The 23,724-nt window shown below is 47.3% G+C and overlaps 2 protein-coding genes and 2 pseudogenes across 2 annotated transcripts; all 4 read left to right on the top strand.

The window, feature by feature from the left end:
- Positions 1–1,341: 1,341 nt before the first annotated feature.
- LOC136528398 (peroxisomal membrane protein 11-5-like) lies at positions 1,342–4,153 on the top strand. The gene is made up of 8 exons (XM_066521355.1): positions 1,342–1,475; positions 2,326–2,533; positions 2,636–2,710; positions 2,810–2,884; positions 3,142–3,222; positions 3,357–3,431; positions 3,550–3,723; positions 3,818–4,153. The coding sequence occupies exons 2-8, from the start codon at positions 2,342–2,344 to the stop codon at positions 3,848–3,850; spliced, it is 705 nt and encodes a 234-aa protein (XP_066377452.1). The 5' UTR covers positions 1,342–1,475; positions 2,326–2,341; the 3' UTR covers positions 3,851–4,153.
- A 7,016-nt stretch (positions 4,154–11,169) lies between these two features.
- Positions 11,170–13,235, top strand: LOC136528399 (dehydration-responsive element-binding protein 1C-like). Its single transcript, XM_066521356.1, has one exon. The coding sequence runs from the start codon at positions 11,296–11,298 to the stop codon at positions 11,998–12,000; it is 705 nt and encodes a 234-aa protein (XP_066377453.1). The 5' UTR covers positions 11,170–11,295; the 3' UTR covers positions 12,001–13,235.
- A 918-nt stretch (positions 13,236–14,153) lies between these two features.
- Positions 14,154–16,255, top strand: LOC136525407 (pentatricopeptide repeat-containing protein At3g12770-like; annotated as a pseudogene).
- A 3,895-nt stretch (positions 16,256–20,150) lies between these two features.
- LOC136525406 (uncharacterized) lies at positions 20,151–21,283 on the top strand (annotated as a pseudogene).
- Positions 21,284–23,724: the final 2,441 nt, after the last annotated feature.

Here is a 23,724-nt window from a genome sequence, read left to right as displayed (position 1 = left end):
CGCGCTGGAGAAGAAGGCTGGCGCCAACATCTGCGCCAAGCTGAGGGACCTCCAATATAATCCTGTGATGAATGAAAATAATTTCACCATAGATTTAGGCTCAGTTTCAGTTATATAAGTTTCCTATTATTCTTGCATTATGAGCTTGCTCCTTCTCAATTTGTCTCCCATTTGTTCAATACCTACATACTATCACATACATAATATGGTATTTTGTTCTTTCATAAGCAATGAGAAAGCAAGCTGTCTATTTCACAATTGCACATGTTTTGTACAGCAGCACAATAATAAATCTTCCTCACACTAATTATATTTGTTTTGACAATGTATTTTGCTTCAACTTCACCTACAGACTATATGTTTTTTTAAAACAAAACGGTAAGACATGTCAACACTAAGACCGTGTAATATGTGAAGAATTCATAATGTCTTAAACTGTTGAAATTTATCGCACTTTCATTGTTTTCCAGACAGCCTTGCCGATGCACAGTTGCAGACAACCGCTCTATGTGTAGTAAAATCTGCTTTATACAAAACCTAGCCGAATACCTGGTACCAGTCTATTCTTTTCTACATCAATTGTTACATGAACTCTTTTCATTAGTTTAATCGACTACTATCAGGGTGAAGAAGCCAGAAATTAAATTTGAGGGAAGCCAACTTAATGCAAATGCCCAATATTCAATCAAGACACATCTACTTGACATCCCTTTTCTACTGCAAGCTGCATGGCAGGCCCAAGATCAATGTTCAGTGAAAAAAACACCTAGACGATGTTGTAAGGCGCGGCTTGGGTTTCTAGTTATTAGCTAATACTAGACAACTATATCACTAGTTAGGCTAATCCAAAAATAGCAGCTAATAGTTAGCTAAATGAGTTGTTGGCTAGCTAACTATATATATATTTTTTAAACCGGCTAGCTAACTATTAGCGGATAATAGATCTAAATAGGTCATAAACTAGGATGGACTCTTCAATTCTTATTATCGTTGTCCCTAGCTATATGTTTGTGTTCATCAAAACCAAGAACTAAGAAGGAATTTCACAAACCTTATGACAAATCGTCCAAATCATCCTGCAACATAACTCAACTAGGCTGATGTTGTAACCCTATTAACTCAACTAACGATAATCATTAGCCAATTCAAAGTTTCAAACATAAGATTAAAAAGAAACATGGTTACAATTTAGTTTGCCACGGTTTCATCTGGCTTAACAATTTGTACTCCTATTGTTGTAAAAAAAAAACAATTTGTACTCTTACGAAGCGAAGAAGCGCACGTTTTGTAGTAGTAACAGGTTTCCATGTGCACCTAACATTTTACCTGCCCAACAATATTTATAGAGAAGGAAAAAAGACGTTGTATACTTCGCGTGGTGTCCCAATCAAATTGATCGATCGCCCGCAAGGCCGCAACAGCTGCAGCAGCCGGCAAGCAACAAGGCGAGATCGTCGTCGGATTCGCAGGCGCAGGTGAGAGCTTCCTTGCACGCCTTCGCTCCCATCGATCGCTCGCTAGCGAGTCTGTGCACTGATTTCCGTAGGGGGGTTGAGCGGATTTGATAGGGAACAGAGAAGTATTCGTGCCCCGATTCCTCATGTGCGCCGCCCAAAATTCCTGTCCTGATTGCGCCGCCGATTGGCTAGCTCGCTGCTCTGGTTCGATTCGGTGCTAAGCGTGTTTCTGTTAGGGGGATCTCTCTACCTTACCGCCGGCCGGCGCTGTCGATCTGGTTGGCTTCCACGGTTCCCCCAGACTCTGTCGCCGCCGCGGCGCCCACCCGAATCCGCCGCCGCTTCTCTCTCGGTCGCGGGTGGCGGCTGGGTTCGGTTGGCCGCGTAGAGACGTGCCGGTGATGTGCCAGCCGGCGACCTCCAAGGAATCACCGCACCATGGATGCGACTTGGGAGGCACGGCTCACGCCGTCAACCCATGGCGGCGGTGCTGCTGTTGCCTCAGGTGCCTGTTGCTGCCGAGGTCCAGCTCGCTCGCTGCAGCGTGGATCTTGCAGCGAGCTAAGTTTGGTGGCGCAGGAGAAATTGCATCTCATGGAATTGAGCTAACTTATATGTTCCTTGCAACCATATTACTAGCTACTTTTAATCTTATACGGGATCCGTGAATTTGTCGTTAAGCCACACTCATGTAATCTTAGAATCATTTATCTCTGCATAACTAATTAACTATGCAAGATAGTTCATTCATTGAGTGGCCACTCCAATTTTCAGTTTCTCCGTGTGTGCTTCAATTGCATACCTGCTCCTGTCATTGTGATGTCGATCCATTCACCTCCATAGTTTTGACTCAGCGTCACTTATGCAGTTACTGAAGATTCAGTATGGGTTCTCTGGACACCGTGAGAGGAGACCTTGCTCTGGTTATTTTGTACCTAAACAAGGCTGAGGCAAGGGATAAAATCTGCAGAGCGATACAGTATGGATCAAAGTTCCTGAGTAATGGAGGACCAGGGCCTGCACAGAATGTCGACAAGTCAACTAGTCTGGCTCGGAAAGTTTTCCGGCTTTTTAAGGTATACTGTATAATCGTTTACTTACAACTACTGCTCTCAAATCGAAAGCCTTTGCTCTTGCATCTTGGTGTGATTTATGACCCAGCCTTTCCTTATTTACAGTTTGTCAACGATCTTCATGCTTTAATTAGTCCTCCTGCCAAAGGAACTCCACTTCCACTGATCTTACTCGGGAAGGTATGCTGATTGCTGAAGTTTGCATTACATGAGGATTTGTTCAGCTGAGGATAGTTTGTTCTGAAGTTTTCTGATTGATTTTGTTTATGCGTGTTCCAGTCGAAGAATGCGATGCTGTCAACTTTCCTCTTCCTGGACCAAATTGTGTGGGCTGGGAGGACAGGAATATACAAGGTTTGAATTTCCTTTCACATCTTCATGCGACAAAAAGTTTGATATGCTCTGGTCTTGCCCGTGTCTTCGATTTTGGCATAGCAAAAAGGACGGGGTGCTGCTATCATTTGTGTTCAGATAAACAAAGGAAACAAGTTGACGCAGTAGTGTTATTCCCAAGTATCTGTGAAAAGAATTTACTTATGGAAGTTGATACTACTTACTACATGATGACAAACGAGAGACGGGAAACTAATCCGATTATTGATACATTACAGAACAAGGAGCGAGCGGAGTTCCTTGGAAGGATAGCATTTTATTGCTTCCTCGGTTCGAACACCTGCACAACCATTATCGAGGTATGTTGCTTTTTCTAGTATTATATCATGTATGCTTGTAACCATCTCCATCTAGAAACAACTCTATTATGTGAGCCTATACAGTTTTTGGCACGATCATGTTACCACACCTGATTCATGCTCAAACCGTGTAGCTAGCTGAGCTCCAACGGTTATCTGCTTCAATGAAGAAGCTAGAGAAGGAGCTGAAACACCAAGAGTTGTACAAGGTACGGTTTCTCTTTTGATACCCGCATAGTACACCATGTCACCTTGATTGATGGAAAGAAACTGCTCTCCCATGTTTCTTCTTTCTGATGATGCATTTGGCTGTAATCTGTGTTCCAGAACCAGCAGTACCGGATGAAGCTGCAGAAGTCCAACGAGCGGCTGCTCGCCCTCATCAAGTCGAGCCTCGACATCGTGGTCGCCGTGGGGCTGCTGCAGCTGGCACCCAAGAAGGTGACCCCACGCGTCACGGGCGCGTTTGGTTTTGCCAGCTCGCTGATCGCTTGCTACCAGGTAAGTACCTGTACAAGCGTTGCTTATGCTTGCCCCCTGTTTGTGGAAAAGACGGATCAGCTGGAGTTTCATCTCTTCTTTGTCGCCTTGGCAGTTGCTTCCAAGCGCACCAGCGAAGAGCAGGTGAGGTCGCTTGGTGTACACGACGGCGGCGGCTGATGGAACTCTCGATTCTGCGTGTAACGTGTGCTAGTTGGTTGGTTGGTTGCCACGCAAGGTGGCTGTAACCACGGCAATGTTGATGTCTGGTAGGACTGATAATCTGTAATAATTCATAAATAATCCGATTGTGGATTGTTGGTTAGTTGTATGGTCGTCGGTTAATCTGTAGCTTGATGAAGGCACTGTGTGACCTGTGGCAGAATAAGAAATGGTCACCCGTGGAAACGATGAGTGTTATAGCATCTCCAAGCAGTCTTCTTTTTATTCATCATTCGCCTTACGACTGCTTGTTTGTTTGTTTCATTGTTTGGGTATATCGCCTTTGACTTTGAGTGGATCGACATTCACGTGTAGATGTATAAGTGTACAGTGGTGTGTGTGTGCGGTCGAGGAAACGATGCACATACCCGGAAGTGGGGTGCACGCCGGCCAGCTTCAGCCCAGCCCACATGCGGGCCAGCGGAGTTGTGCGTACGGGCCTCGGTGGTGGTTCCGACTGGATTTGGATGGATGGATTTTCCGCGCGTTCCTCGACCGGAGAGGGGCGGCGCTGGGGTCTGGGCCGACGCGGGGTCGCCGCTGAGGAAGTTCGGTTGGCGGCGCTGGCGGCCCATTGGTTGTCGTCCGTGTCCACACTTTACCGTACACCTGATCCTGCCTACAAGCAGGTTTATTGTATTATATATATATTGTAAGAGTAAGTACTAGTATATTAGCAGTAATAAGGCATTGTTTAGATTGAGGTTAGGAATCAGTATTTGGCACTGTAGCACTTCATTTGTATTTGACAATTATTGTCCAATCATGACCTAACTAGGCTCAAAAGATTCGTCTCGTAATTTACAATCAAACTGTGTAATTAGTTATTTTTTTATCTACATTTAATACTCCATGCATGTGTCCAAAGATTTGATGGGATGGAGAGAGAGTGAAAAAACTTGCAATCTAAACAAGGCCTAAATGGGGATTGCTAGCTCATGGACGTCCGAAAAGATGCCCGCGTCCGGACGCAGGTGCCAGCACCCCGTTTCTTGCGCCTGCACCCTGGTGCACCCATGCGGGGCCCGCGCCACCCACACCGCATGCGCCGCAGAATGTCCCCGACCTACAACACGTGGAGACCGCTCGTGCCTCGTACACTTTCCACGCGCATTTGACGCCCCAGCAACTACAGTAGGCGACTGTGGCGGGTGGTCCCATTGCAACATGTGCACCACCAAATCTACTTTTGCAACATCCAAAAAAACGCTTACAACATACGTCTGAAAACAGTTGCAAAACACCAAAAAACACTTTGAAAGCCATTACAAATGCATGCAACATCTAGATCTACTTTTGCAACATACAGATAAAATACTTGCAACATACGTATGAAACACCTGAAACATACGCTTGCAACATGCATGTTATGCAACATCCAGATAAAACACTTGAAACATACGTTTGAAACAACGGAAACACTTGAAATATATACTTGCATCATAAGTATATAGCCATTGCAACATAGGCAATATCCAGATGAAACACTTAAAAACATACTTCTGAAAACACTTGAAACACGACGTCGTCGACGGCCACGGCCTACCTAGTGGGGAACTGCGATAGTCACCAAGCGGCGCTCGGGTGCAGTGGAGAGGGAGGATGGCGGCTGGCAACCGGCTGGGCTCGGTGAAGAATGCCGCGCCGGAGCAATCGCCGTGGACCACGCTGGGTCGGCTTGAAGCAGTCGGCGACGAGTGGTGTGTGGTGGTAGGGAGATAGGAAGGCAGGCGACGACGCTTGGGCGCGGTGCAACACGCTGCCACGTTTCGCCCGCCCGGCAGCGCGGTCGCGGTGGAGCACGCCGCGGCGGTGCGGGGATGATGGCGATTCGAGAGTGGGGTTCGAGAATGGATGTATGCGCAACGGCGATTCGAGAGGAAATTGACGGGGATTTTTTATTTTGAGCAACGCGAGATAAGTGCGTCTGTGCGGATGACAGTGTTGGGCCGTTTAGGCAAGTGTTGAGGCCTACCAACGCGTGTCTGGAGGAAACGGATGTCCTACCTACAGTATTCCTAGTAATAAATTGAGGTGAAGGGTGAACCAGAGGTGTGTCTACATGACTACTCCATTTATGTATCCACTCGGTGACGTGGTCGAAGGTGGGAAGAAATGAAACCTGGATGTAGTATTGTAGTGGACGGCGGATCGCGACGGTCAAAGAGGAGAGAGAGTATCCATCCCATCCGGGCGTGCCCGTGATGATAATTGATGAAGAATGGACCGAGAGACCGAACTTTTTACTATTTAGCCCTTTTTTTGAAAGTTTCTCTCAAATAGACCCCTGGCGGAAAGAATTCCAGAAATGGACTCTTGGCTCGGCGCCAGAGTGACTGGCGCCGAGCTCGGCGCCACGGTCACTGGCGCCGAGGTCCTGGGCACGGGAAAATGGCCTGCCAGGGGCTTAGCGCCAGAGTGAATAGCGCCGAGCTCGGCGCCATAGTGAATGGCGCCGAGACACCTGCATTTAACCCAGCCTGCACTTCTTCTCCGAGCGTTCTTCCTCTTATTTCTCCTCCGTCTCGGGTTTTTTTCTCGCCACTTCACCCTACCTCACAATCACCGGCAACTTAGAATTTTGGCTAAGTCCCTAAATTTACCATGAGATGGACATGCTGAAATTTGTTAAGCCTGGATTTTTACCATGACTTGGACATTGTCAAATTTGATTTTTACCGTAGGACAGACATATGCAAAAATGGCTAAGTCTGAATTTTTGCTATGACTTAGAGACTAGAATTACCATGGATATGTAATTTGAATTTTTACCATGGCAATGCCATATTGAATTTTATTGTGACTTGGATATGTTACAATCTGTCTAAATCTGTGATTTTACCATGAGATGGACATATGTATATTTACCACGAGATGGTCTGATTTTTTACCGTGGCTAAGTCCAAACTTGACAAGACTTGTTTTGTTGTCGTGGGAAGCTCCAGGTCGGCAGTTTAACACTTCACCTCCGCATGCGAAGGTTTGTGCATTGTAAAAAAGCCTCTGGCCTATTTCACGTGAAGGCATAGGTATAAGGTTCGGTCCAGTCTCACGTGAGTTGCAGTCCCACTGTGTATGTGAGACAAGGATTTGGTGATTTTTTCGGCCTATGTGAGAAGGTTTTTTTCATAATCACAATACCCGGGTGTCGTCGTACCCTGTGGGTCGAGTTTTTTTTTATGTCGCCCTTCTCGCTAGCTTTTCACATATGCACATTAGGGGATCGATAATACCAATTGGACGTGAGATATGAAAAGCCAATGTTTTTCGTCATATTCTCAGCTGCTGGAATGTTTTGCTCCCTCTTGTCGCTACTTTGAATATTGTTCAGTCGACATGTTTTGTGTTTGGTCACCATTGATCCAGCTTGAGTCGAAGACCATTAAAAGAGTGGACTAAAAAGTTGAGTAATTTTTAGTTTAGCATAACCAATTGTTACTTCATATTAGTAGTCTATATGTTAGATAACACACGATTAAATTTAGTCGTCTAAACTTTACTCACCTAAGTTTTAGCTGTACTAACCACCAATCCAGGTAACCCAAACTACCTGTAATTCTAATTTGCAGCAAGCCTAGCACCTTGCTGTGGGGCCCATACTATTGGGGATAAAAACACTCTTCCGCTCAGCCTTTTTAATCACACACTCTTGGGTGTCGGTAGATGAAAACGTAAACAAAATAATCTTCTAACCTTAGTTCTGGGGTGCAAAGTTTGGCTACCGACGCTATGAATTTTAACTTAGCACCACTGCTCCACGTTTGTCAAAATGACAATTGAGTATCTTCTTGCTACAAACGTTAAAACTGTCCTATGGTGTCCCACGGTGTCCCACGAACAAGGGAAATGCGGATGATTGATCAATTGTAGTTGTAGCCCAACCCAATGCTGCTTCCTTTGCCACATTTCTCAATATCCAAATCATGGTAAAATTTTAAATTTGTCAATGTCCAAGTCATGGTAAAATTCTAGTCTCCAAGTCATAGCAAAAATTTAGACTTAGCCATTTTTGCATATGTCTGTCCCACAAATTTCAGCATGTCCATCTCATGGTAAATTTAAAAACTTAGCAATTTAGGGACTTAGCCAAAATTTTATATATCCATCTCACGGTAAATTTAGTGACTTAGCCAAAAGTCAGCTCGGGGAAGAAGTGCAGGCTGGGTTAAATGCAGGTGTCTCGGCGCCATTCACTATGGCGCCGAGCTCGGCGCCAGTCACTCTGGCGCCGAGCCCCTGGCAGGCCATTTTCCCGTGCCCAGGACCTCGGCGCCAGTGACCGTGGCGCCGAGCTCGGCGCCAGTCACTCTGGCGCCGAGCCAGGGGTCCATTTCTGGAATTCTTTCCGCCAGGAGTTTATTTGAGAGAAACTTTCGAAAAAAAGGTCGAATAGTAAAAAATTCGGACCGAGAGACCGACCACGACGGATGGATGGGCGGTCCACGCGTGGCTCTCCGCCCGGGCCCTCCTGCGTCCTGACGACCCTGTCGCCTCGCTCAAGCTCTGCTCAACCCGGGCAGGCCACGCCGCCACGGCCACGTCACGTCGAACCCCACATCTCCATCCCGTGCCTCCAGCAGGTGTCGGGTTGGGCCGCTGCCGCGGACTCCCGTCACGGCACAGGCCGCAGCTGCTTTCGCTTCCTTTCCGTTCCCTATTGGATTCGGTGGAGCCCGACGGCTGGTTGGCCGCCGCGGCCCGCTGATTGGGTCCAGACGGCGACGCCTGATTTGAGAGCGGAGTAGGACGGACGCCACGGCCACATCCGCATCGAGTCCGGACGAGGAAGCAGCAGTAGGCTCGGGTCGGTGTCGGGCGCGAGGCGGCAGGTAATCCACGCGTTTCCGCGGGCGGCGCAACGGCCACCGCTGTGTCCAAGCTGTCACTGGCAGGAAGTCGCCCCAGCGGCAAGCCGAGGCAAACCAAACCAGTGGACTGCGGCCGCACAGGGTTGGGCAGCACGTGCCAAGGCCACCGGCCGCCGTAACGTGACGTGCCCACGACTCCGATCCGCCCACGGCTTGGCTTCGACAGGGGATATCGGAGTGCAAAAGGCGCCGGCTTGTTACACTCTTGGAAGACTATAGACAAACTTTTTCATCCATCTGGTAACTAAAATTAGAGCATCTTCAAGTGTATCCTATTTTTTTCTCGTGAAAACATGTAGTTTTGCAAATCCTAAAAAAATGTTGGGAGAAAAAAAAAGAAAACCATCTCCAAGAGTTTTCAATAATCCACTCCTAAAATATAAAAGACAATTTTACATCAGGAATCCTATACTATTTCTAAATTATCATAACCACTTTTATATATTCTTTCTCTCTGGTACATTTGCATCAGGAACCCTTTCTTAATCTCTATTCTCTCCCACGCCCTTCCACCTTTACAAGACGGCGCTTAGAAGAGCGATGCGCGCGACAAAGGCTTAGCGCATTTTTACGCACGATGCCGGCCTATTTGCCAATTGTCAATAGATCGGGAAGGGATATGAGGTACTCTTACATATGCTCTAATAAGATAATAACGATATGGAGCAAACCGGGGGGGGGGGGGGGGGGGGGGGGGGGGGGGAGAGAGAGAGAGAGAGAGAGAGAGAGAGAGAGAGAGAGAGAGCATGTAGGACCTATTTGAATCCCGCGGAGTTTGATAGTCTGGATAGAAAAATCCCACAATCCTAGTATTTCGTCTAAACGGTCTAGATTTTAAGGAGATTTTAACTCAAAGATTTTTAGAATCTTAAAGGCCAATATAGCTGTTGGGATTCTTTTTATCCAGATTGTCAGAATGCCATAGGATTCAAACGGCACCCTACTCAGTTTTGATTAGCTGTTGGCACAGACTTATTATATAGATTATTAGGTTAGTTTTAGTAGGAATCTTATCAAAATTTCATTTGTATTTAATAAGCTACCATGTATGCATTTTTTATGATGTGACAACGTTTTTAAGAAAAGAAGAAACGAGTTTCATGAGGATAAAACTCTCTTAGCACGATTACCAACTCTGTATAAATCACGAAATTAAATGTCTATGATGCCATACAATGAAACTTTTCACCATGCGTGAGCGTTTCATCCAGGTTTCATTTATTTTTTTATGAAATGATAATTTTGAAAACAACGCTACCAAAACTCCTTACAGAGACCAGCCTTGTATTAGTCCTTCAAGCAGAGTTACATCGGTAGTGGTAGTACGTGCTCTATGAAACGTAATACTAGCATAGGAGAAGATTTTTCGAGAAAAAGAAAACAAAAAGAACCATAAGGGCGTCCCCAAGGGCGATGAAATCGCCAGCTGAGGTGAGCTCCTATTGGTCTGAGAGGCAAGAGAATTACGCGCTAGCGCCGAAAGAGTCGCTAGTCTCGCACGGAGTCCAAAGAAGGATCCTCTCACAGCTCCAATGTCTGTGCACCTGTGCTCTCAGTTTTTTTTTCTTTATTGATTTTAGCCTCCAGCTCAGCCGGCGATTTGAGCGCACCGCTGAGGACGCCCTAACGACACCTTCTCGTTTTTTAGGCTGTATTTAGTTCACGAATTTTGAGAATTTAGCTACTGTAGCACTTTCATTTTTATTTGATAATTATTATTTAATTATGGATTAATTATGCTCAAAACATTCTTCTCGTAATTTTCAACCAAACTGTGCAATTAGTTTTTTTCCGTCTACATTTAATGTTCCATACACGTATCGTAAGATTCGATGTAATAACTACTGTAACATTTTTTTGAAAAGTTTTTAGGAACTAAACAGGCACTTATTTTTTCTCCCTGTAAGAGTCGCACCCATGCCCTGCTAGATCCTGTGCGTCCTCTTGATTCTTCGTGAAGCCTTGGATGTCAGTGAGTGAGTGACCGAAGACGGCAGCAGCACAGCCTGACAGGTAGCCCAGCCGCCCAAAAGCCAGCCGCTGTCGCCATCTCCACGTGCCAGTGCCAGTGCCACCCCCACCTTCTTCCTCTGTCGCTGCCATGGCGGGGCCCCAAGTCTCCCCAATCCGCATCGTTCCTTAACGCCGTCCGCTAAGCAATGGCGTGGACCCCACCCTACGCGACGCCACGCTGACGCCAACACGGCTTCCCCCGCCGCCTCGCCACCGTCCCGCAGGCAGCACAGCACTCTCCCCCAGGCAGTCTCCAGCTCACCTCCGTCTCCCGCCACGCGCCCTGCTTCAAACTTCTCCCGCTCCTCTCCTCTCCACATCCATGTCTCCCCCTCCACCACCAAATCCTATATAAACCAGACCGCACACACGTTCCCACTCCAGCCAACGAACCATCACCAGCCACGCCATCCATTCCAATTCCAGCGAATCAAGGAACATTCTAGACACCACTCGAAGGATCGCCGCCACCACCGCCGCCGCCCAATCCATGGAGTACGGCGTCGCCGACGACTACGGGTACGGGGATCCGCCGTCGTCCGGGGACGGGGACGAGTACGCGACGGTGCTGTCGGCGCCGCCGAAGCGCCCCGCGGGGCGGACCAAGTTCCGGGAGACGCGGCACCCGGTGTACCGCGGCGTGCGGCGGCGCGGGCCCGCGGGGCGTTGGGTGTGCGAGGTCCGCGAGCCCAACAAGAAGTCCCGCATCTGGCTCGGCACCTTCGCCACCGCCGAGGCCGCCGCGCGCGCGCACGACGTCGCCGCGCTCGCGCTCCGCGGGCGCGCCGCCTGCCTCAACTTCGCCGACTCCGCGCGCCTGCTCCGCGTCGACCCCGCCACGCTCGCCACCCCCGACGACATCCGACGCGCCGCCATCCAGCTCGCCGAGGACTCGTCGGCCTCCTCGTCGTCCACGCAGCAGGACGCCGCCGTGCCCGCGGCGTCAACGTCCATCACCCAGGCCCCTCCCGCGCCCTCGTCGTCGGCGTACCAGGCGGACGCCGCGGCCGCAATGTACGGCGGCGAGTACGCGTACGGTGCCGGCATGGAGTTGGACCACTCGTATTACTACGACGACGGGATGGTGTGCGGGAACGACTGGCAGAGCGCCGGCAGCGGGTGGCATACCAATATGGACGGCGACGACGACGGCGCCGGGTGCGCCGGCGACATGACGCTCTGGAGCTACTACTGAGCTTGCTGCACGCCTGCACCCGGCACGGGTTCAGCTGCTGCTCTATAGTCTCGAGAACAGGAGATTGGGAGAGCAGACACGCTGGGCTGATAGGGGCACGGGAGTTTGAATTTGAATTCAAATGTTCGTAGTACACGAGGGAACGGCGAAACGGCGTGCAAGAACGCATTTCCCGTTCTTCTGCCTTTTTTGGGGCGAGAATAATAAAAGACCTGCAACTCTCTGCCTAGAGTTTATACTACTATTCTTTGAAACAAAAAGGAGAGGAGTCTTTTTTTTTGTTAGTGTTATTCTCCTTCTACATTTTTTTGGGAATATGATTAAGATTAACACTGGTAAATGCTAATCTTCATGGGAGGGAAAAACAAGATTAACTAGGCAGGAATCGCAGGATCCCCTGTTGCTGCTGTTCGTGCAATCGTGCATGGGTGGAGTGAGTGTAAGTTAGCTAGCCCTGCTGCTGCTCGCATTGAAGTTTTCTTCAGTTAGACTTGCATCCTCTGCCTGCTCGCTCTGTGTAAAAAAGAATGTAACTATGGATTTTTGAAAAACATCAAACAATTTTAAATGCAATCAAATTTACAAAAACAAATGACTAATGTTTTCAGTATCATTGAATTTCATATATTTTCTATAAGTTCAGTCAAATTTGAGAAAATTTCACTCGGTTCAAATGTAGGACTATTATTTTTTGTGGGGAAGATGGTGCAGAGGACTCTTCAAAGGGGAAATGGCAACGGCACGCAGGTCTGTCTGTCCCTCTCTCTGTTTTTCTGAAGATCAACGACTGGAGATGAGCAGATGCACGTGGCTGTGGAGGCGCGGCGGCAGTGACGGTGATCCGTTCACCCATCCCAGGCGCACGTGCCTACACAATCATTTTGGCGAGGGGTACGGATAAATTAAAATGAAGCACCGCACCGGCCTCGGTTGCAGATTTGCAGGCAGGCAGAGACGCGTTTGCGCGGGCGGCGCGCACGCAGCTCAGCTCAGGACAAATCTGCCTTCCCCATGACCCATCGGATCGTATTCGCTGAATCCCCGGGCCTGCATACGCAGACTGCTCCAGCCAGCTCTATCTCATCCCATCGAACGTTCCACGCAGGCATAGAATATTAAATATAGATTAGAAAATAATTAATTATACAGTTTGCGACTAATTTTGTGAGACGAATATTTTAAGTTTAATTAGTTCATGATTTGACAACGTGGTGCTACAGTAACACGTGTGATAATGATGGACTGTAATTTGTTTTTTTATTAGTATCCGAACACTCCCTGTGACATCCCATATGACATCCGATGTGACACCCCAAAACTTTACACCTTGAAATTAAACAAAGGCCTCGGTGTGCCACCACCCATAATCCCATGTATAGTAACTAATTCTATCTAAAAACTACACAAAAAAATCACCGTAATTACACTAAAAATCGAGATGTATTTTCACCTGAATCTGGGTCCTACCCCATTCATGCTCGCTATTTATATTTTTAATAGAAGAAAGAAGAAAGGGGAAAGAGAGAGAGAAAAACTGAGGTGCAAGGAAGAAGACTTTAAGACAAACCCTACCGTAAGTACCATGTGCACGTGCCCGTGGCTTACCAATCCGGCAACGGGTAGGACAAGATCGTGGCGGTGGCCGGCCGGCGGCGGCGCAAGTTCCAGCACGCGGTGCCGCACGTGCGACTTGTTGACAGCTTACGACATGTGCCCTCCCTTGATAGGCGAGGAGATGCAGGCGAGCTTAATACTGCTGCACTACCTGACGGGGAATCATGCAGGTGATTAGCAGATAAAGGTGGTTGCTAATCCCGAATTGAATAAATATGGGCACCGGCCGCCCTCCTACTCGCGTAGACGCGTCTGCGCGGGCGGCGCGGCGCATGGCCACAGCTTACGACAAGCGCCGCGCATCATCACCTCCGGTTGCTACGGTCACGGTCAGAAGCAGCAGCACGAGGATTCACTGATGATGGCTGGCTGCCTGAATCTTCAGACTTTCATTCAGGGCTACAGCTCCAGCTCCAGCTCCAGCTCCACACGACGGGTTCGTGCGCAGCGCTCTCATCGCGATGTACTTCCAGGAAGGGGAGGTTGCAGACGCTGAGCTGGTCTTTGCGGAGAGCCATGGCTCGTAGTCCCGGACGGTCATGTCGTGGACTGCCATGGTTGCTGGCTACATGCAAAACTACTTCTTTGGGGAGGCAGTTGCGCTGTTCGGCACGATGGTTGCAGAGGGTGTCCTTCCGAATGAGATCACTCTGATCAGTTTCCTGCCCTGCTTGCAGGGCCAAGAATGGCTGTATGCCGGGGAAATGGTTCACGGGTTCGTGATCAGGTTGGGGTTTGATGCAAACATTCCATTGGCTAATGCGCTCATCGCAATGTATGGGAACACGATGGAGTGCAACTGACCCTCCAGGCTATTATCTCTACCTCTACCTCTAATGATCTGCTTAGCAAGATACTAATCACTATGTGGTATTTGTGGAAGGCCAGAAACGACACTAGATTTCAGAGAAAGTCCTGGACTCCTTGGCAGGTGCATCACGCGGTGGTGGCGGCACACATCAGTACCCACCAGGCTTCCCTACAAACCCAAACTGCAGACACCAATTCCACAGCTCCAGGAACTTCCTCTCCTCTGCAAGGTACAGCTCCTTTCCCTGCAGGTCACACGACCGTCTCCCACACACCAGACCAACAAGTGCAGGACACCAGCGGCTCGCCGGGATCAGGTACACCAATCTACAATGCAGGAACTGCTGCTCCACCAATACACCTGATGCAAGCAGACAGGGATCCACCGGAGGACAGATACCTCGTTCGCTTTCCAGGCTTGCTGCAGGGTGTCAGATGCTACACCGATGCCTCAACATCACCAGACCTCCCCTCTCTTACTCCAAGAAATGCAGGAATTGGTCTGTTCATCATCAATACCCAGGTTCACACGGCGCAGACCATCTACATCAAGACGATTATGACTGCCACAACATCAGTGCTGATGGCCGAGGCTGCGGCAATGGCCCTTGCGGCAATTGTCACTAACTGTCTTGGTTTGCAGCAGGTCATCTTTCTCTCTGACAATCAGCAGCTGGTGCACTTCCTAAATGGCCTCGACCAAGCTAATCCACCGGAGTGGAGGATCAAATACTTCACTCAAACCTTCTCCAATTTCACAGGCCAAAGAGATATGAGAATTCTCAGGGTACAGAGAGCTCACAATCAGACGGCTGATGTCTTAGCTAGGCCAGCTCTCTTAGAATCGCAATCACCTGTTTCATCAGGCTTATCATGTAACTGCTCTAATGCAGCTCATGTTCAGTGCACTCTGCTAGAGGCACAACAACCTGTAGCCTTGAACTCTGTAAGGCTCCTAACAGCTGTTTGCTGTTGATAATAAAGTCGTTTGTTGTAAAAAAAAAAAGTTCTTCCGTAGGATGCTTAATGAGAAGGTGGGGTTTGATTGTGTGACTTTGGTTAGTGTTCTGTCTGCTTGCGCACTCTCAGGAGCCCTGGAGACTGGCAAATGGGTGCATGAGTTTGCCCGGAATCATGGGCTTGAGGCAGATGCAAGGATCGGCAAGTGCAAGGAATGTCTTTGACTGTTGGCGTATGCGGAGTGTTGTGTCCTGGAGTGCCATGATAAGTGCATATGCTAACCATGGTGATTCTGAAGAGGCTCTTAAAATCTTCCCCCTGATGAAAAGTGGAGGCATGAGACCAAATTCGTTCACATTCACTGCAGTTCTAGTGGCATGTGGCCACTCAGGCCTTGTTAATGAAGGACTAACCCTGTTCGCTTGAGCCGTACCGTTTCAGCGAAATAATAGTGTTTTTCTCTCACAATAAATCAGCATCAGCATTAGCCGTTTTTCCAACCAGTCGAACAGGGCCTAAAGCATTTCAACAGCATCCTTTCTGACTACCAAATGTCGCCTACACTGGAGCACTATGCCTGCATGGTTGACTTGTCGAAGCATATGAAATCATCAGGGGAATGTCTTTGCGCCCAGACAAGTGCGTGTGGGGTGCATTCCTTGGGGGTTGTAAGTTTCACGGTAATCTGGAGCTAGCTGAATTCGTTGCCAGGGACCTCTTCCAGTCAGGCTCCAATGATGTCACATTCTATGTTTTGATGTCAAACATGTACTTTGAAGCTGGAATGTTGAAAGATGCAGAAAGGATGAGATGGGCCATGAAGGAGATGGAACTCAATAAGACAGCCGGGCGTAGCGCAGTAAACCAATAGGGAAAGAATAGCCTTTATGAGGTAGCAGACCTGTGTAATTCTGATATTAGTTAGCTTTATTATTTACCACTATATACTAACATGAAGTTTTGACGGTCATCATCTGTAGTAATTTAGGGTATATGGTACACTAGTTATTATAAACTCAACACATGGGGGCTCTTCCCTTCCCTTACTGACCATTTTATCCGGGACGTCTAACATGGCTTTCCAACCTTATACTAAATATCTGCTGATATCCTCTTCAGGATTTTCAGACATGAGTTTGATGTAATTTTCATATCAGAGCAACAAAATTATTGGAAACAAAGACCGCCTTCAAGGTACACTATGAGTAAACCCTGAAAAAGGTGCCTTTTGTGGATGCCATATTCAACCAAAATGACATTGTGATGCCTGAGTGGAACTTCAAAATGTATCCCAAATATACCCTGACCATTACTGAAAGGTGGGACTTGCTAACTCCCACTCCCATGGGGTTGCAAGTGTCACATCTTGCAGCACTCTATACTCATGAAGTAGGAGGAGATCCACAAAGTCCCCAGATCACTTGCTGACCAAGTCCGATCCGCCTCGCTACTCACTCCACCGCGTCGGGGCAGTGAGTAGGGATAGAAATGGATGTCTGAAAATCTGAATTCGTATCCGCTAAAAGCATAAATATGGATATTCGTATTCGCATCCGCAACTAATATGGATACCCTTTTGTTATATTACCTTCCCTTTTTATGGGCCGATGCTTTTGCTCTTTCTTTACATTACCGTTTCTTTTATTAGTCCATTAGCTCTTTGGTTTTGTTGTATAGAATTTTCTCCTGTGGGATGTTTTCCTGTACACAATCATCGGACGCGTGGCAGCCCGTCAGAAGCATGCCTCATAAGAATCTTTGTGGCGACGGTCGAAGCCTCCTGATGTTTGATTTATCTGTGTTCAGTCCGTTGAGCATCAGTCATTCATAGTTTCAGTCTCAATTTAGTTTTGCACAGGAACATGTTCAGTTTGGCCATCAGACAAATCTTCTAGCTCTGTTCGCTTCTCTTATAATCCGTCTTTTTCAGCTTGTTTTTCCAGCCGGAACAATGTTTTTCTCTCCCAATAAATCAGTCGGAACAGTGTTTCGGCTTGTTTTTTCAGCGAAGCGAACGAGGACTTTTAAAAATGGCTTGCATAATTTCAGGCTTGTGTGTCGCCACGTCTGCTAATCATGGATAGCTCCGAGCGCTTCCTATCAGTCAGGTAACCCGTCAAAGCTTGCCTGTGTTCTGCGGGTCAACAGTGGGTAGGAGACACACATGCTTGCGTGCAGGACTGTGTGCGGTGCTGATTTTTCACATATCCCTAATAGCCATCACTCTTATGCTGTTTGGTTCTGATGCAATTAGTTCATGGATGGATACGGCTTTGCACTGTCCATATCTAGAAGATTGGACTCTGCAATCACTGTAGGTGGTCGATTCTTGGCATTGCTCCATTAGTTGATTGGCTAGCATCCAAGAAAATTAGTTGCAACATAGTTCCTGCTCATGGAAGTACTGCAACTGTAGGTCATTATCAGGCATTTGGATATCTGCAGTGATGTCTCTGGCACTACTGCCTTCATTTTCCTTACTTTCTTTGTCATCTCAGGGACCAACCTTGTTTGGAGGAACCACTATTGGCAACCATGTCCCACTCGTCGTGCCTTGGTGTGCAGCAATCATCGGAAGCAGAAGTTAAAGCACGGTCCACCCACAGCCATTTACAAAGGTATATGAAATAATGGTCATTCTCTGAAGGATTAAGTTTACTTTTGGCCCCTCAACTATTAGGTTCGTCTAATTTTGACCCTCAACTACAAAACCGTCTAATGCTGGTACCCCAACTGTCAAAACCGTTCACTTTTAGCACCTGAGCGCGGGTAAGGCTGTTTTGTCAAACGTGGAGCGAGTTTGACCATGCCACGCTGGCCCTCTCTTTCCTCCCGTTCCTGCGTGCGTGAAGGAGGCAACGGCGGCGAGCTGGCTACGGGCGAAGGCACGCCAGCGGGCTGCGGCGGCGGCGAACGAGCAGGATACGGCGACAGTCGCCTCCCTGCGCTAGACCAAGCTCACCATGGGCATTGCCATGGCTGCTCGGTGCTCGCAGGCCGCCAGCAAGCTAAATGAGCACCACCGCTGCTTCCGCCAAGCCCTCACGCAAGTGGCGTGCCCTGTCGCCGGCTCGCTGCGCCGCTACAGCACCACGACCACGGCATCGCTGCCACCGCAGCCTCCTACGCGAGTGGCCGGGACACCGCCGAGTTCCCCACCGAGCCCCCTCCCTCCCACACCCAGCGTGCCTCTCCTCGGCTCCTCCCCGCTGCTGTGGCATCTCTCCGCCACAGCCATGGCCACCAGGTCGCCGTTGCACGTGGCCAGCAAAGTAGCAGACCACGGCCTGCCTCCCGCCGAGCCCTTTTCCTCACGCACCCGACGTGCCTCTCCTCGCCTCCTCCCCGCCACCGTGGCATCTCTCCGCCATGGCCATGACCGCCAGGTCGCCAGCGCGCGTGGCCAGCAGGCCACGGCCCGCTTCCCGCCGAGCCCTCTTCGTCCCGCACCCGGCACACCTTTCCTCGGCTCCTCTCCGCTGCCGCGGTTGTGATCGCTAGGCCGCCGACGCACATGGCCAGCAAGGCAACAGGCCATGACCCGCCTCCCACCGAGCCATAGCCGGCCTCGGGACTGCGTGGGCCAGCGCTGCTTGCCGGCCAGCCTCCTCCAACGGCTGCGGGCGCGGAGGCCACGTAGGGTGTAGCTCCGGCAGCTACAGCAGGCAAGGGTCGGCGTCGAGATTTCTCCGGCAAGGCACAGCTCTGGCAGCTGCAACAGTTAGGAGGTGGCGTCGGGATTTCGGCCATGGGTTGTGGCGCTACCGTGGTGGCGGCGTAGGTGCGGCGCTGCCGTGGGGGACGGCGCCGGTGATGCTCGGGCCAGAGGCGGCATGGGGGCGCTACCGTGAGGATGGAGAGGGAGGGGATGGGTGGTTGACGTGTGTGCCCCACATGTCACTAGATGGAGACCAACGTCCTACGTGGCGGTCAACGCCAGTGTGGCGTGGTCAAACACGCTCCACGTTGGACAAAACAGCCCTAGCCGCGTCCATGTGCTAAAAGTGAACGGTTTTGATAATTGGGGTACCAGCATTAGACGATTTTATTGTTGATGGTCAAAATTAGACGAACCCAATAGTCGAGGGGCCAAAAGTAGACTTAATCTTCTCTGAAAATTTTCAGCATTACAATTTTGTCTCTGTGCTAATTATTTAGTGATCATACTGCTAGCAAAATTAGAATGGTAATACAAACAAACGGAACAATATGTAGTGTCCTGGCATCATTATTCTTTCTTTCTTTTCTTTTTGACAAAATTACCATCAGTTCTTCAGCTGTTTCTAACAGCCTATTCGCTTGGTCGTATTTGGCTTATAAGCCATGGCTTATCAGTCAACGAACAGTATTTTTCTCTCATACCAAACCAGCCAACAGTACTTTCACTCATGGCTTATAAGTCAAACCAGCCCAAACGAACAGGGCATAAATTGGTGAGGCAAGAGGACAACCTGTTTCATATATATAGAATGATATTGAATTATTTCAGTGCTACTTACAATTAGGAATTTCTTGAATAACAAAAACTTAAGTTGTTCAGTTCATACATGACAACACTGGGATCAAAGTGGAACTTTGTCAGGCACATCTCGTATATGTGAAAGCACTATCGACTATCAAAATAGAGAATAGCAAAGTTTCTTCTTATTTTGAAAAACAGATAATGGTGTTTCCAAAAGAACAGCGCACAGAAGGGCCCTTGAGCTAAGCCAACTTTTAGGAGTCAACATTTATCCAAAACAGGGATCTGAATATCACTCTTCTGATTTGTTGTTCTCTGTTACTATCAGTTGGTGTAGAATGATAAGATAAGACATGCAAACATAGGCCCTGACAACCCTCCGGAAACAAGCTAGGACAACCAAAAGCGGTGTGCCATCTCCCTTTGAGGTCATAATGAAAGAGATGGAAGGAAACCCTGGCAAGCAGCTGATAAAGGAGATATACCCGACTTGTGGAGATCACGGACCCAAAAAAACATACATGCTAATGTTTCCTAGACCTGAAGTTTTTGCTCATGTCCCATTTCACGTGGCACACACTGTTCTGGAGAAAGGTATGCTCAGGAATCGTGCTCCACAAGAATCAGTGCATTTGAATTTATTGGTGATGTAGGACCATTAGGTATATATGGAGCAAGAATTTATAGTTGATTTTGAATTTCATGTAGGGCCTTGTTTAGATCGCAAGTTTTTTCACTCTCTCCATCACATCAAATCTTTGGACACATGCATGGAGTATTAAATATAGATAAAAAAAATAACTAATTACACAGTTTGATTGTAAATTACGAGACGAATCTTTTGAGCCTAGTTAGGTCATGATTGGACAATAATTGTCAAATACAAACGAAAGTGCTACAGTGCCAAATACTGATTCCTAACCCCAATCTAAACAAGGCCTAGATGATGCTTGGGCGGTAGCTCTTTCATTTTCTTGGCAGTTTTTTTGCACACAAACTGTTAAAATGAGTAGCATGTAAAGAACTCTGTGCTGACACTGTTATTTGTTTTTGCCGACTCTTCTGGCATCCAAACTATTTCATATTTCCTTCATTTTTGTGAAAATCCAAGAAAAAAAATGGTGAAGCATGTTTTCCTTTGTTCGAACAAAGAAACTTGTGTGCCTATTTAGTCCAACTATTTATATTCAGCCAGTTCCTCAACTGCTTGTACATATGACTAACAACTGCTTATTTCACATTCGGTGCAGACCAAGAACACCTTGATTTCAATACCAAGAAACTGCAAAGCTTTGCCAAGGAGAGAAATCTTGTGATCGCTGAGAAAGCCTGCCCTAGCAGGAAGATTCAGCGCTGACACTGAAATCCTTGGTTAACCTTACAGACACACCTAAGTTGACATGGGAGGGAGCAGAAGTGAATTATCAGTTTGGTTGAATCGTCAAGTGTCCAACTACAATTGTAGGATATCTCCTGTATAGATTGCTTTCGCGTCGAACAAAATTTGGTGTGATTGTTAGCACTTGCAAAAAAATTGTTGCAAATCGATTTTGAGTTGTTGAACAAAATTTTGATTGTATAGTTTTTGAATTATGTTTTCCTATGACATTTAACGCGATAAGTGTATAGTTCCTGGTGGAGCATCCTTGATGGCTTAGCTGTAGTTCCTGATGGGGAGTCCTTCATGGGACAATCAGTGTGTAGTTCCTGTTTCAAACTAAAGCCAGGTGGCAGTTTGTAGTTGCTGTTTCAAACTGAAGCCAGGTGGCAAACCTTAAGTCTTAGCAGCACCAATGTTAGCCTTGGTCACAGTTTGCACGAGAAGTTTGATAACTTGCAATGTGGGTCAGTGGGTGCAAATCTGCTTACTCAAAATTGTGCAATTGCAGCAGATATGCCTCTTCAGCTCAGATAGCTCAGAACAGTGGAGGGTATCCATGTTGTATGAAATAAATAGGCATTATTACCAGCGAAGTCTATTCCCTGTGTGTGATCCAAAGGAAAGAAGCTCCATCCGTGGTTCTATTTTATGGTATACTTTACAGTTCAGTTTATTAGTGAATCTCTTAAGGCCGTCGCGAGGACTCGGGACCAGAGCGCTCCGCTCGCGAATCCACCACAGTCTGGAGCGTCCGCCATGCTCGCCTGTACTCGATGTAGGAAGGGGAAGCACGGGACGGATGAAGCGAACGGCGAGGCCGCCAGGCCGGACTCGTCCCCGGACCCGGAGCGGAGTGGGATGACACATGACACTGACAGGAAGGCGGAGTAGCGTGCTCCACTGGCAAGAGTCGCACGGGAGAGCTAGGTGATCCTGAAGAGCTACGTCCCTGTCCGTTTCGCTGAAATTTGGTTTACGCGACTGCTCACGATGATCTGTTGTGAGTGGAAAATAAGTATTGCTGAAGAATAAGGCACAGGTAGCAGAACAGGGAGGGCATCACGAAAAATGTGTTGGAGATTCAGATGTCCTGTGGAGTTCAATTTACTGATTCAACTTTAGTTTTTGCCACATGGATTTCATATCCTAATTTAGACTTTGGAATACTACTTCTATTTATCTGATAATAATCTAGCACGCAACCGGTGACGATCAATTTTGTGCTCCATGCCCCGGCTCCACGCAAGGGCAGCTAGCAAAGGGGGCAAGCCAATGATGCAGCACGACTCACGTTCAGTGTCGCTCCATTGAAGCTTGGTCACATTGCAGATTCCACTACCCTATGGCCAGCGATGAAGTAAACACTGATTATATCAGTGTATCTTACTCATATCAGTGTGTCTTAATTCTCATTTAACCTCTCTTTACATTTTGAAATTCTTTTTGTCAGCTTCATTTACCTTCTCTTCTCTACCAACTTCAGTTTAATGCAGTCCATAACCAGAACAGAAAGTGATCTCTAAGGTGTCTGATGATGAATAGAGAGAATAAATGGTTGTAAAGAAATACAGATTAGTTGAGTCGTACAGTTCAGTTCTAAGCAATATGCTAACTCAGGCCATTTTCTTTCTTTCTTTTACTGTTCATCAGGATAGCTTTCAACTTTATAGGCTGTTCAGGTTTCTTTATACAACAAATTATTACTTTTAGAGCTTCTTGCATTGCTAAAGGTGAGGTCAATGGGGTCCCTTAATAATCATACTATCTGTGGTTACTTTGTTGGATGTATACATTATCTTTGTTTCAAGTGAAAATAATTTATTGTTGCTGTTTTTTTTTTTCATACACAACTGGATCGAGATCCATCCCATGGTACGTAATCAGTAGAAAATTCAGTTTTTGTAGATGAAGCCTTTGTTTTATAGATATTAGGTAATTACACTTGAAGAATTAGTTGACAAAACAAATATCATTTCTTATACCTGATGTTCAAATTTATTTGATGGTATAAATATCAATTGTGGCAAACTATTAGGTTGATTTCTTTATTTTTACTTCTTTATTAGTGCATCATAAAGGCAGTGCATGTTATTATAGTGCTTTAGCTTGACCACTTGTTTGAAAAAAAAAGTGCTACAAACTACATATTTGAAAGCCAAACTCTGAAACTCATATGCAGCTAATGAAGCGATGCAGCATTGTACTTACTGATTTCAATGCTTTTAAGTATTGCTGCAATTCTCAACGTGACTTCTACCGGCTAAACTATCACATTCAAATAATTTTAGGCATGCAGAAAAGGTCACAAGCTAGATATTAAACATATAAGACCAGTAATTATGTCCTGATCTGATACCATTCAGGAACTCTACCTGCGTGACACATGACTACCTACAGCAAAGAGACTAGATCTATATCTAGAATGAATATATGTACTTTATCTCTTGGCATCCACAGACAAAAAAAACACACGAAAGGACAAGAAATGGGATAACAA

This window comes from Miscanthus floridulus, chromosome 19 (assembly GCF_019320115.1).
Source record: "Miscanthus floridulus cultivar M001 chromosome 19, ASM1932011v1, whole genome shotgun sequence".
Lineage (NCBI taxonomy): Eukaryota > Viridiplantae > Streptophyta > Magnoliopsida > Poales > Poaceae > Miscanthus > Miscanthus floridulus.
Note: the sequence above shows the minus strand (reverse complement) of the source record. Positions and strands in the feature narration are given on the sequence as shown.

Bases quoted from the DNA above. Each gene is read 5' to 3' on its own strand.
- LOC136528398 (XM_066521355.1), top strand. From the start codon at position 2,342: ATGGGTTCTCTGGACACCGTGAGAGGAGACCTTGCTCTGGTTATTTTG. The intron at 2,885-3,141 runs GTTTGAATTTCC...GATACATTACAG, and splicing joins GGAGGACAGGAATATACAAG to AACAAGGAGCGAGCGGAGTT. The intron at 3,432-3,549 runs GTACGGTTTCTC...TCTGTGTTCCAG, and splicing joins AACACCAAGAGTTGTACAAG to AACCAGCAGTACCGGATGAA.
- LOC136528399 (XM_066521356.1), top strand. From the start codon at position 11,296: ATGGAGTACGGCGTCGCCGACGACTACGGGTACGGGGATCCGCCGTCG.